The sequence below is a fragment of the Rhinolophus sinicus genome, chromosome 13 (assembly GCF_057876585.1).
Source record: "Rhinolophus sinicus isolate RSI-liver-muscle chromosome 13, RSI-T2T, whole genome shotgun sequence".
NCBI classification, from domain to species: domain Eukaryota; kingdom Metazoa; phylum Chordata; class Mammalia; order Chiroptera; family Rhinolophidae; genus Rhinolophus; species Rhinolophus sinicus.
In genome coordinates this window covers 41,208,156-41,221,149 of record NC_142513.1, presented here as the reverse complement: position 1 = coordinate 41,221,149, position 12,994 = coordinate 41,208,156, and the positions used below count along the sequence as shown (strand labels likewise).

The 12,994-nt window shown below is 38.0% G+C and overlaps 1 protein-coding gene across 8 annotated transcripts in view; it reads left to right on the top strand.

Moving 5' to 3' along the window:
- RALGAPA2 (Ral GTPase activating protein catalytic subunit alpha 2) overlaps positions 1-12,994 on the top strand; it is a 332,861-nt gene that overhangs the window by 85,131 nt on the left and 234,736 nt on the right. For all 8 annotated transcript variants that reach the window (XM_019712539.3, XM_019712535.3, XM_019712536.3 and 5 more), the window contains one exon: positions 6,939-7,166. In XM_019712539.3, the coding sequence (XP_019568098.3) occupies positions 6,939-7,166 (228 nt within the window). The remainder of the gene's footprint in view (positions 1-6,938; positions 7,167-12,994) is intronic.

Sequence of the window (12,994 nt, the reverse complement as noted above, 5' to 3'; positions counted from 1 at the left end):
GGACCTTCTGTTTCTTGCTGGCCTTGGTCAGATGCAAATGGGGGCTTTCCCAGCTGGCTGACTTACTTAGGGACTTCATGCTGGGTAGAGCAGGACCACTCGTGGAAATCAGAGAGCAGCCACTTCACAGAAGGGTTATGGTTTTGTGTGCTTTTTCTGTTTTCTCAAGAACAGGGACAGGAAGTGTGATCCACTTAATGCAGGTTTGCTGATGTTCTGGAGTTCCCAGCAGTATGACCTAGGTCTGAGTTGGGAAAGTGCACACACCTGTAATTAGCACCTTGATGGAGGAACACCAAACTGAAGTCCTGAGCATGTGGCCCCATTGACAAGAACTGACCAAAGAACTGGAAGAGCTTATTTTCAAAGAAGTCTGAGGGAGATACAATCACAATAAGAACAACAAAAGACTTGCTGAAAGAAAGTTTTAAAAAACCTTAAATATTTTAATATAAAACCTTAGTAGGTAAACTGAAAATGGTAATGATCACTGCCGAGAACAAAATTGGTTTTCTGAAAAAAATCCCACAACACTCAGCAATATTTCAAAGAGATGGAAATTAGAAACTGGTAAATAAGACCTGAGGACAGATCCAGACCTACTTTGCAAATATTGTGAGGACAGGAGAGAAGAATGAGAAGTAATAATTGAACTAATAAAAAGAAAAGTTTACCTGAGCTGAAAAGAAGTCATGCCTTAAACTGAAAGGCTTTTGAGTCCCAGGAAGAATTAGCTAAAAAGACACAAACCTAAACAGACATTTAACTTTCGGAGATTAAGAAGAAAAACTATACAGAATGAGACCGAGACTAACATTGACTATCTAACCTACAACCCTGAAGCTGAAAGAACGTATCTGTCTATCACTTTCTGTCTGTCTCCCTTTCTCAGAACCTTGGTTCATATCATATACTTCATATCACATAAGCAAGTGTCAGATTGATTTAAGGTCTAAATTGATTTCAGGGCTAGCTATAAAAACAAAGTGATAAAGACCTTGTGTGATTTATGTGTCAAAAGATAGCATAAAGCCACACCCACGCAATAGACTGTGAAAAGCATTAGAAACATCATGGCTGTTAATAGAGCTCGTATCTCCACTATGTAAAGAGTGCCAACAAATTTATTAGACAAACAAGTCCAATTGAAAAATGGACAAAGGCGATGAAACGGAAGTTCGCAGAAAAGAAAAGAAAAATGGTCCCCGATCTCACCAGCAGTCAGGGAAACACAGTTAATTCTGAGCCATGACTAGAGACCTTTATTCACTAATCAGGTAGACAAAAACTGAAAGTCATCAGATAGGCAAAAATTTGTATGAAATTACATATAAGAAAAATCACACTGATAAATTTTACGTTGCATCTGTGTGGGTTTTTGATCAATTCAAAACAGCCTGTTTAAAGGTTGTAACTTTTTCCTATCTGGCTTCAAAATTTCGGAAAAACTGTTACCTGTATTTATTGAAAGTAAGTTCCTCATCTGGATGATGAGAAGTAGCAAGAATAGGAAATTAACCACTGCTTCAAAGTTCTGATTTTTTTCCCTTGTTGACTCTTCACACTTCTGAGTGATCTACTTTTATTATCTAGCTTTTTTAGTGTCGTAAGGATCTGAGCAACTCAATCAATTAGGATGGTTCTATCATCCTAAAACAAAAAAGACAACAGAACTCAAACTGAGTTAAATGTAAAAAGAAGTATTTTAATCTTATAAGTAAAGAAACTTACAGGGAGGCTGGCTGACAATAAGGTTCACTCATTCTCTCTCTTGATTTTCTGTAGTATTTTCTCTTCTGCCTTTTTCCCTCTGGCAGGTTTGTTGTCAGCTTCCCAGATGAATACAAGATGGGGCACTGCACAACCTATTCCTATTCAGAGACAACCCAGAAATACAAAGCCTTTCCCTTTTGTCTGAGTGGAACAATGTAGGTTATTTGCCCACTCCTAGCACCATAACAAGGCATTGATTGGCTTAAAGCTGGAGGTGTGGCCTAGGAGGGAGGGGCATAATGGTGTCCATGATACAGAACACTCTTCTGGTACTGTGGATAGGGTCACCTTCCTGTGAGTCAGTGGGCTTCATGGGAGGAGGCAGGCAGAGCACTGGGGTTCTGTCAGGGAGGGGGAATGGATGCTGGACAGACAACCATCTGTGCCCAATGCTACCATACCCTGTAGGCACCTAGAAATGGTTACTGCCATTGTAGAGACTGTTAATACACCTCATAGTAAGTAGTTATATTAGTTTTCTATTGTCACTGTAGCAAATTACCACAACCTTAGTAGCTTGAAACAACACAAATCTATTATCTTACTATTCTAGAAGTCAGAAGTCCAAGATCAGTCTCAGTGGGGTAAAATCAAGGTGTTGGCCAGTCTGTATTCCTTTTGGAGGTTCTAGAGCTGAATCCATTTTCTTGCCTTGTCCAGCTTCTAGAGGCTGCCTGCATTTCTTGGCTTGTGACCCCTCATTACATCACCTTTTCTCCCTTTGTTTCCGTCTTCACATTGCCTTCTCTGTCTCATATTCCTGCCTTCTTACGGATCCTTGTGACTACGAGGTGTGATCGAAAAATACGGTGAATATTTAAATAAAATTTATTACAGTAAAAGACATATTGCCATTAATCCCCCTCAAAATACTTCCTCTCGCTTTGAACATACTTATCCCATTGTTCTTGCCACTTTTTGAAGTAGTTCTGGAAGTCCTCTTTTGTGAGTGCCTTTTACTTCATCCTCGATCATGACAATGCTCCGTGTCACACATCACGTCTGGTATATGGCAATTTCTGTTAAATGAAAACATTATGGTGTATCCTCATCCACCTTATTCACCTGGCACCATGTGACTTTGGCTGTTCCCCAAAGTCAAAATGGCCATGAAAAGAAAACGTTTTGAATCGATTCAAGGATATTGAACCAACCATGATAGCACAACTAAAGACACTCACAAAAGAGGACTTCCAGAACTGCTTCAGAAAGTGGCACGGACTATGGGATAAGTGTGTTCGAAGTGAGAGGGAGTATTTTTGAGGGGGGATTAATGGCAATGTGTCTTTTACTTGTAATATATTTTTTTATAAATTTAAACATTCACCGTAATTTTTGATCATACCTTGTACACTGGAACCACCTAGATAATCCAGAATGATCTCATTGCAGCATCCTTTATTTAACCATATCTGCTAAATCCCTTTTTCCACATAAGTAACATTCAAAGGTTCCGGGGATTAGGGCATGGACATCTTTGGGATGTCATTATTCAGCTGACCACTTGTCTACTGTATTCCCTTCTCTGCCTTACAGCTGTGGTTCCCACCTCGTCTCACATGTGTCTACTGTGTTCCACTCTTCATTTACATTGTACATTAGAAAAAGCAGCAGTTTAAGAAATTGAATATTAAATTTTGGGAATGGAGTTGCAGGAATAAAAAAATGCATGTAATTGCATTTGTCTCCTGAAAGTTTTTGTTTGGAATTTCAAATTTAATATAATTTTACCCATGTTAAGTGAATATCACTGTCTTAAGTCAGGTGATCCACAATCTTTTTTCAAAGAATATACTGCTCTTATAAAAGTCCTTTAAAACAATATTTTGAGTTCCGCTTCCGAGTAGAGTTCACACTTTGGCCACTATTACTGTTACCTTACTATGTTAAAGGTCATGTATGAGCTTTGTGTGTATGTTTTTTCCAAAGTGAATTTACTTCCTCTTGATCTAGAACTAATACCTTTGCCAATATTTTTTACCAGGAAGGAAAGGAATTAGTGCATCATCTAAACTTAGCTTACTTACCACTTGGAGAATATGGTTTAACAAATTTTCTTGTTCAATGGCATCATTCACAGGAGAACAGAAGTCATCCAATAGTATGTTGGCAACAACAACAACCCCCCCTTTCAAATCTGAACAGTCTTTGTTCATCATTTCAGCTGAAAATGTTATCAGTGAAGAATTACTTATTCCTTAGTAATTCATTTTGTAAGAGATAGAAGTACTTCAACATGCATTAGAGAAAGTAGAGTGGTGATTTTAAAATTTGAGCAGTGACTGTTGTTTTTTTTGTTTTGTTTTGTTTTGTTTTACCAGTTCTATATGCACATTAATTAAACGTTAAAACCCAAAGAAATCCATTAGGGAATGAAAACGAAAGTCTGAAGTCACATTTATTTGTATGATAACTCTTTAGTTACATTATTAAAAGAACCACTTTTACTAATTCTGGATCAGCCCTTTAGTAATGATTCATGGACTTTGGGTTTCCTGAAATTGTTGTATTTCACGGGAAGAAAATCTAGAAAAAGTGAATCGCACAAAATGAAAACCCTACAAGAGTTAGTATATTGTACAAACTCATTGTTGACTACCACTATAGTACTGTCTGTGTTCTTAAGCTCTCCCAAAGCAAACGTAGGCTGCCCCCAACCATGCAGGCAAATCATGACAGGGGAATTGAGGGGCATCAGGCATCACCAACAAAATGGCAGTTGCGTCTCTTGTTTCACACCTGCTTTGTGGGTGTCCTCATTGAGCCTGACACTGAGGATGAACAAGTCTCAGTATGAGCTGTGGTTTGAGAGGAAAGCAGGATGGTAGGGAGGATTGAGAGGAAGGATTAAGTGGTAGCCTGTATCATGCAATTTCCTGAGCCCTGGCAGTGCAGGCCTGGTCTAAGCAGATATGTATGTCTCCTATGTCTGTTTCACTGACTAAGGCTTCACAACATACTAAAGAGAATCATTTTTGCTTTTACCTCCAAGTCAACTAATACTAAATAATAGTTGAGAATTCCAGCTTCATTGTTGTGGGCAGAAAATGGACCTCTTTCTGTGGTTAGTTTTTATTCATGCTCTGACTGTTAATCTTCATAAAAGAGACAAGAAATGAGAAGACTTGGATTATCAGTTTGTTTTCACTCTCATTACTTACTATAATTATAAATGTCTGTCAAAACATACACATATTTTTGGAAAGCAGCCTATTGTGGAGGGAGCTAAGAAAAGCATTGATTTATCAGGAGAAGTACATATTTTCCATCGGTAGTTGGGAATCTGTACATGCAAAGGGTCAACTTAAGTTATATGCAGATTTTCAACTCCTTAGTGGGTCAGCACCCCTAACCCCTATGTTGTTCAAGGGCAACTGTAATTTTCTATTTATGGCATGATGGGAAATCCATCTGTGCCACCATTATGTTCTAGTTGGATAACAGAGCTTATTTTTTAAATGACTCGATGCCTTTAAATATAATTCTTTACATTATTTTAGTTATCTAATTGCTGTGTTATCTAATTGGTTACCTAATGACCTCAAAACTTGGTGGCTTAAAACAACAGCCATTTTATCGTACTACATATTTCACTTTTTGGGTCAGGGATTTGGATAGGATTTGTTTGGGCAGTTCTTATGCTTCATGTGGTGTTAACTGAGGTCAATGGATGGTGTTCTTCCGTTGGTGGCTGGTTGGTCTGGAAGGTCCAAGGTAACTTCATTCATATGCCTGTTACTTTGGTGGGTGCAGTTGGAACGCTGGCATCAGCTGGGCCTCTCTTTCCATATAGTGTCTGTTTGGGTAGTTGGACTTCTTTCCTGTCTGCTCAGGGCTCCAAGAGTAAATGTTTCAAGAGATGGGAAGTGGTGACTGTCAGCCTCTTGGGCCTGGGCCTGAAACTGGCACAAGTCTCTTGCACTGTATTCTGCTGATTAACAGAGTCACATAGTCCACATGGACCAAAGGGAGGGGACTTAGACTCCACCTCTCTATGGAAGGAGTGTCAAAGAATTTGGGACCATTTTAAATTTGCGACATATGTGCGTATGTATATGTTTTTTCTTTCCTTTTTTTGGTCTGTGGGGAAAATGGGAGTTTTTGATCAAAAAGTCACAGGTATTGAGTTGTATTTATCAGTAAAAATGAGTGAAACTTAATTTTTCTATGGAAGATAGTTGATCCATCAGAAAGGTGAAATAATTTCTATAGGGTGGCTCATCTCACAGTGTGACAGTGCCTTTGATAAGCCACATAGGCTTAATAGCTAAAGCATGAAGAGAAAAAATATTTTAAGTATAATCTATTAATTTTCCCTAGAGATTACTATTTCGATATCAGCTTTACTTTCAAACTGTCCTTGGTAGTTAGTAAAATTATTTTGTACTACTCATATCTTATCACTTCTTGTAAAAAATATTCACAGTGGGTAGAATTTTAGTGGTATTGTGGTTATATAGTTTGGCACTTAAAAGAATTATAGTGGAATTTACAAAGATGAAGTGAAATTATACATGTTTGGAGGAAACCTTTAATTCTCTGGGGAAATGAGAGCAGAAAACAGTGTTAAATTTTGTGACTCATTGCATGAATTATTTTATTTGTGCTCTTGAAGTCTTCTAAATATTTAAAGTTTTATGAATATTTCAGTTAAGTTTGATCTGAGAATCTGAATATAAAACTCAGATCAAGGTTCTGATACCCTTTAAAAATCTTGGCACTCCTTCATGTAGGTGTCAGTTAGTCTTAAGAATCAAACGATGCTTTCCAACATTGTACCTTCAAAATATCCACTGATATCACATCTCTGTAACTGTAGAGTGGGTGCTGAAGTATAAAGACCAAAGTTGATGATAATATAAATTTATGCACATGTCAATTTATTCTGTGATTTTTACAAATATAAATAAACTTTTTAGGTTGATAAAATTTGACAGCCCCTCTGTAATAATTTAGTGGTTTTTCTGTTAAAATAACTGAGTTGGGGAGAGGTTAGTTGAATTGGGGAGTTGGTAAGCATGGGTTCTGAAGCCCTCTTGTGCTTCAAGCTTGCCTTCAAGTTGATGATGACTAGAGGTCTTTAAAATAAAGCAAGTCTTCAGTTTTGCTGGGTGTCCTTGAGTGTCACAGAGGATCACTCATAAGTAGTAATAACTTTCTTCCAGACTGTTGGTGGTGGTGCACTGCAAGAGAGGACGCCGGAGCTGGAGGGTGGCGGGCCCGCAGAGCTGGACAAAAACCATTCTAACAGCAGCACCTTGTCTGATCGGAGACTCAGCAACTCCAGCCTTTGTAGCATTGAGGAAGAGCACCGCACTGTCTATGAAATGGTGCAGCGGATCCTCCTGTCAACGCGAGGTTATGTGAATTTTGTGAATGAAGTATTTCGTCAGGTTAGTGTGTGTAAGTGTGTGTTACAAGTTCATGAAATTGAAGAGATTTTTGTTCTTGTTCTTTTACTGACTAAGAAATAACTATCGATTAGTTGGGCTAAATTACAGGACTAAATAATGAGCCCTGTAACTCCACTTTTAATTTGTCATGTGGTGAATCATGATTTTTTTAAATTATGTTTTTGGAAAATTCCTATATGTGGAGGGAAAATTTTATATTTGAGCAAAATTACCCCCAAGTGCCTCATGTTTCCATAACAAACTTTAAACCCAAAGGTAGGTGAAAAGAAAGCCATTCCTGCATATGTATCCACAAATGAACATAGCAAAGAAGAGCCCAAGGCTGGTATCATTTCCAGAGCCTTAAGATGCTCTCTAAGGAGCTGGAGCTTTCTGCAAACAGTTGTACCTGCCCTGCAAAGGCCTATGGCATGTTCGTATGCTAGAAGTATTTATGGTATGAGAGAAAAAAAGGGTGAGGAGGGGAATGAAAAGAAAGGAAGGAGCTGAGGTTAAGACATTGACATAACAGACCTATGGTGGAAACTGTGGTAGGTGAAAAGGCCTTGGGAAGAGCAAAAGTGCAAACAGAAAACAAGATGCAAGCAGGGGAAGCAGACAGAAGAGGTCAGAGGCTGGGGCAATGATTAGCATCCAAGAGCAACAACTGAGTATGAGTCCCACCCCACCCCCCCTTCCTGCCCCCCAGGGAACATTGGGCAATGTCTGCAGACATTTTTGGTTGTCACAACTGGGGAAGAGGACAATGCTACTGGCATCTAACGGGTAGCAGCCAGGAATGTTATTAAATATCCTACAAGCACAGAACAGCTATCCCACCCCCACCCCACAAAGAACAGTCCTGCCCAAAATGTCATTAATGCTGCTGTGGAGAAACTCTAAGTTATAGCCATCTGACAGAGGAAACGGCACCCTCGATGTAGTTGAGAAGACAGGAACTCTGTAGTGTGCAGTGGAGCCATTGGCCATGTGTGTCTTGGTACTGGTGCCCTGGAAGACAGAGAGGATGGCTCTTTTATAGGTATGTGTGTATGGTTGGCAAATAGTTATTCAGTCCATGCACCAGGATGAAAGTTGAGGCTCTTGAATGGTAGAGACCAATTTTGGTGAGGAGAAGAGGGAGATCCTGTACACATATGAGTGATGCATATGTGCCATGAAGAACTTTTTAGGAAGAGGCATAGTTCACAACAATCTAGAGGTTTTACTGTATTTTGTATTATAATGAATAAAAAATGTTTATGGAAATATTTGTTTAATCTGTAATTAAAATTTCCGTTATAAAATCTTTTTTCTGATTCTGTGTCCCATCAGTGCCTTGGTTCTTCTTGCCCCCTGACTGTGTCTTCTCTGTCTCATTTCTTGGCCCCTCTTTTTGTTTTACCACAAATTATAAGAGTTGACCAATATTCTGGGCTTGAGTCTTCTCTTCTGTACCTCCACAGTTTCCTTCTTGGGGCCTTCAGTTGCTTATACAGTGCCAGCAACCATTGTGGTGTACAAGGTCTGACAATTAAGTTTGCGACCTTGTTGCAACCATGTTGCTAAACTTTTTGATATCAGAGGGATTATTCATTATGAATTTGTACCAACAAGACAAAAAGTTAACCAAGTTGACTATTTGGAAGTGTTGAAAAGGCTGCGTGAAAAAGTTAGACAACCTGAACTTTTCACCAACAATTCATGGCTTTTGCATCACGACAATGCACCAGCTCACATGGCACTGTCTGTGAGGGAGTTTTTAGCCAGTAAACAAAGAACTGTATTGGAACACTCTCCTTACTCACCTGATCTAGCCCCCAATGACTTCTTTCTTTACCTGAAGATGAAGGAAATATTGAAAGGAAGACATTTTGATGACATTCAGGACATCAAGGGTAATACAAGGACAGCTCTGATGGCCATTCCAGAAAAAGAGTTCCAAAATTGCTTTGAAGGTGGACTAGATGCTGGCATCAGTGCATAGCTTCCCAACGGAAGTACATAGAAGGTGACCATAGTGATATTCAGCAATGACGTATGTAGCACTTTTTCTAGGATGAGTTCGTGAACTTAATTGGCAGACCTCGTATGAGTTCCAATTAAGCAAGCCCTTTGTCCAGACCTTGCGTTTTAATTCCAGACTTGCCTTTTAAAGTGCCCACTTGGGATCTCATCTGACCTTCTTGTGTGATCTTCATGTTCACAAAGCCAGAGCTTAGCTCATTTTCTTCCCTAATGTCAACTTCTCCTTCTGACTTGACTGCTTCTTTAAAGGGAACTTCATTCTTGTGTGCATATTAATTTTAGCCCTCCTGGGCTCCTTGTCTTCTCCTATGAGCCATCACTGGCCAAGTCATGCAGGAGGCTGTCTTACTACCTTTCTCTCCTTTTCCTTTGACCATGGTTAACAGCATACTCCTTGGAGCCCCACACCTTCTGTATCATTCCTTTCTAATCTATACTGTACACATCATGCTGCCAAAACATTCTTTTATCGTAATAGTCCATGATTTAAAAATCTACCCTGTTCCCTCCATTAATGTTGCCATAGTGAAGCTCTGTTGTACTTTTAATTTGAATTGAAATCATCATGATACTAGAGGGCATATGATCGAGAGCAGAGGTCAGTATACTTTGTACAGCAAAGGTCCAAATAGTAAACATTTTAGGCTTTGCTGATCACATGGTCTCTGTTGCAGCTACTCAACTCTACATTTGTAGTCTGAAAGCAGCACAGGCAGTATGTAAGAAACATGGCTGTTTTCCCATAAAACTTTATTTATAAAAATCAAGTGGCAGGATTTGGATTGTCAAAGTTTGCTGACCCTGATCTATAATAGTGTTGTTGTTTTTTTTCTTTCTTTGGTTTTTTTTAAATTGATGTTTATTGGGCTGACAATTGTTAGTAAAGTTACATAGACTTCTGGTGTACAATTCTAATACATTATCTGTATCTCACATTGTATATTCACCACCGAGAGTCAGTTCTCTTTCCATCACCATATATTAGACCCAGTTTTATAATAGTGTTTTAAACCCTTGGATGCAAATGCTTAAAAATAAGAGTAGATACCATTTTGTACAAGAGATACTTGCTAAGTTGATGTGGTTTTACGTTCATTGTGTAATTGTTCACTTAGCATACACATAATTCTATCTGCGTCCATTATTGGCATTCTACCCCTGGCAGTGTGCTCTAAATTCTAAATTCAGTCTAAATCCTAAATCCAATCTAAATTCAAATTTGAAGTAGCTTGGCTCATTGAGGTAGCTGCAGACTATGACTGAAGTTATGAGACATCTTTGTGCCATGAAGCTCAAAAACATTTTACATACATTTCATAATCTTAATCAAATCTAATTTGAAAATAATATATATGAAATTTAAAATATGAGTATTATGCATTGTTAAAATACTGAAATAGACACATTTGGGAAAAGGGGCATGTGTTTTAACACTGTGTTCTATTGCCCTCTCTTGGTCAACGATGAATTTTTCTTTCATGGAAGGCAAAATATCTTCTTTCATAATAATTTCTTTTTCAATTTTAAATTATTCAGAAACTATTCAATACTAAAGGATATTAAAGTTTAAAATGTACATTCAAAAAGTACACATTGGAGATAAGACATGTGTGTATGTACAGAGAATAGTGTGAGACAGAAGATCAGATGCCAATGTGTGTGACCTGGGGAATAAATGCTGATGAGGGGCTGCTAGGGGCAGGTACTAACAGTGCAAGTCACCTTGGACTAGATGATTTAGTGAGTTAAAGGTAATGGAAATAGATGGTAACTGAAGGGGGATAAGGTTTGGCAAGGTTCAGGGCAGCCTCAGTTTATTGCTACTCTTAGCAGGCAGGATGACAGTGGTAAAGTGCTTCAGGGAGGGCGATTCTGGTCTTGGGTTGTACCACTGGAAACTTGTCTTCTAACTGGTGTTTTTCAGACTACCTGTTGTGACCATTCATAGGTCATTAAATTAAATTTGTGGGTCAAAAAACAGCATTTTTTTTTTTTAAAATTATGAAATATAGTAAAATAGAACAGACCAAAATACTTCACAATGCATGTTGTAAGGATTAGTATTTTTTTGTGAAACTTTGTGATTTATTTATGTATATACTGTACATACAAGTACATGTAGCCTTCTGTAAAATGTCTTACTTAGGTTATGATCTCAAAAGTTCAAAGCAGTGCTCTAAAGGGTGTTTGTTCCTTAGGTTGTCTTGTTTGTTGTTGCTTTCGTTTTAAAGAACAGCTTTTTTAATGAAAATAAATGAATGTTCATTAGATAACATTCATATAAACACTGTATACACACACACTAACACATATATAATCATGAAGGAGAAAATAAAAGCAAATCACTCAAAGCACTACCATATAAATAACCATATTAATGCTGGAAGAGCATCACTCTAGGTATTTCTTTCTATATATGTGTAGCTCTTGGCCTGGCTAGCTAGATAGGCGGATAAGAGACTAGCAGAGAGGAGATGAGTAAGACAGGATATAAACCATCAGAAAGCAGTCTGGCAGAGACAGATAGGAGGGCTTACAGATGAGCTGATAGATATAAACTGGCAGGCAGGCATAGAAGAATAGACAGATGGTTGCAGAAAGGCCAGATGGCAGAGATGGAAATAAGGTGTAGATGGATAGGTGGGTAGTTTTAGACAGTCAGGTAGACACAGAATTTGCTAGTCAAGTATAGATGGACAGGCAGGCAGGCAGCCATGGACAGAGGCAGGAAAAGGTGAAACCAGACAGAGGTTGACTGAAGACAAGGCAGAGAGAAGGGTAGGTATATAGAGGTGCCAGGGGTAATGGTGGGGAACTGACAGAATAACTTTATGGTAATATAATCTTTAATTCTTAATGACTCTTTAATGAGTTTTAATGAAGAGTTCTGAATTTTATTGTTCTTGAATTTAACAAGAAAACAAAACTAAAGGAATTGCTGAAATTCAAATAAACGTTCTTTTACCACAAGAAATATTAATTGCTAAAAGACTTGGCTATAATGAAAAAACATTTATTACACTAAGGTGTTGGAGTCACTTTCCAGCTACATGTTGTAATTTCAAATAGCACTTGTTTATTTCTTGTATTGAAATATACGAAATTAGCAGCCTCGTATTTTCTGCAGTCTCTTTCCCCCATCTACTGATTTCACTGTATTGTAAATTTATATTACAAATTTACCATTATTTGCATTCGGGTTTGGAATCCTACTGTGCAAAGTTGTTTAGCCTTGGTTCTGTTTTTAGATTCATTCTTCCTGGTATTTACATTCCTAAAATAACTTGTTTTGATTCACTTCTTGTTTGGCCTTGTATTGTCACCAAGTGAGTGTTTTTGAGAAAGTGTCTTGGAAGCTTTATACCCTGCGTCCTTTTATGATGGGGAATGTTTTCCTTTTGTCTTTACATGTGAATATCAGTTTAGCTGGGTATAGTAATTTGGGGTCACTCATTGTTCTACTTAGGAATTTGTAAGTCAAAACTTTTCTAGACACACAAATCAAAAGAAGCAGGAAAGCCTCACGAGGACTTTAGTTATACAATGAGACTTCCGTATGAATACCGTCAACATGTTTAAAGAAATAAAAGACAAGCTTGAACATGTTTGTAGAAATAAGAAACTGTAACAGATGACTACACCAGTTTGAATAGTAAAAACATAGGACTTCTAGAAATAAAAAAAGTAACAGTTGAAATATTAAAGGGAAACCTCAATTGGGTAAGTTTAATAGATTAGATAACAGCTGAAGAGAGAATAAACTGGGTGACATATATGAAGAAATTATCCTGCATGCACCT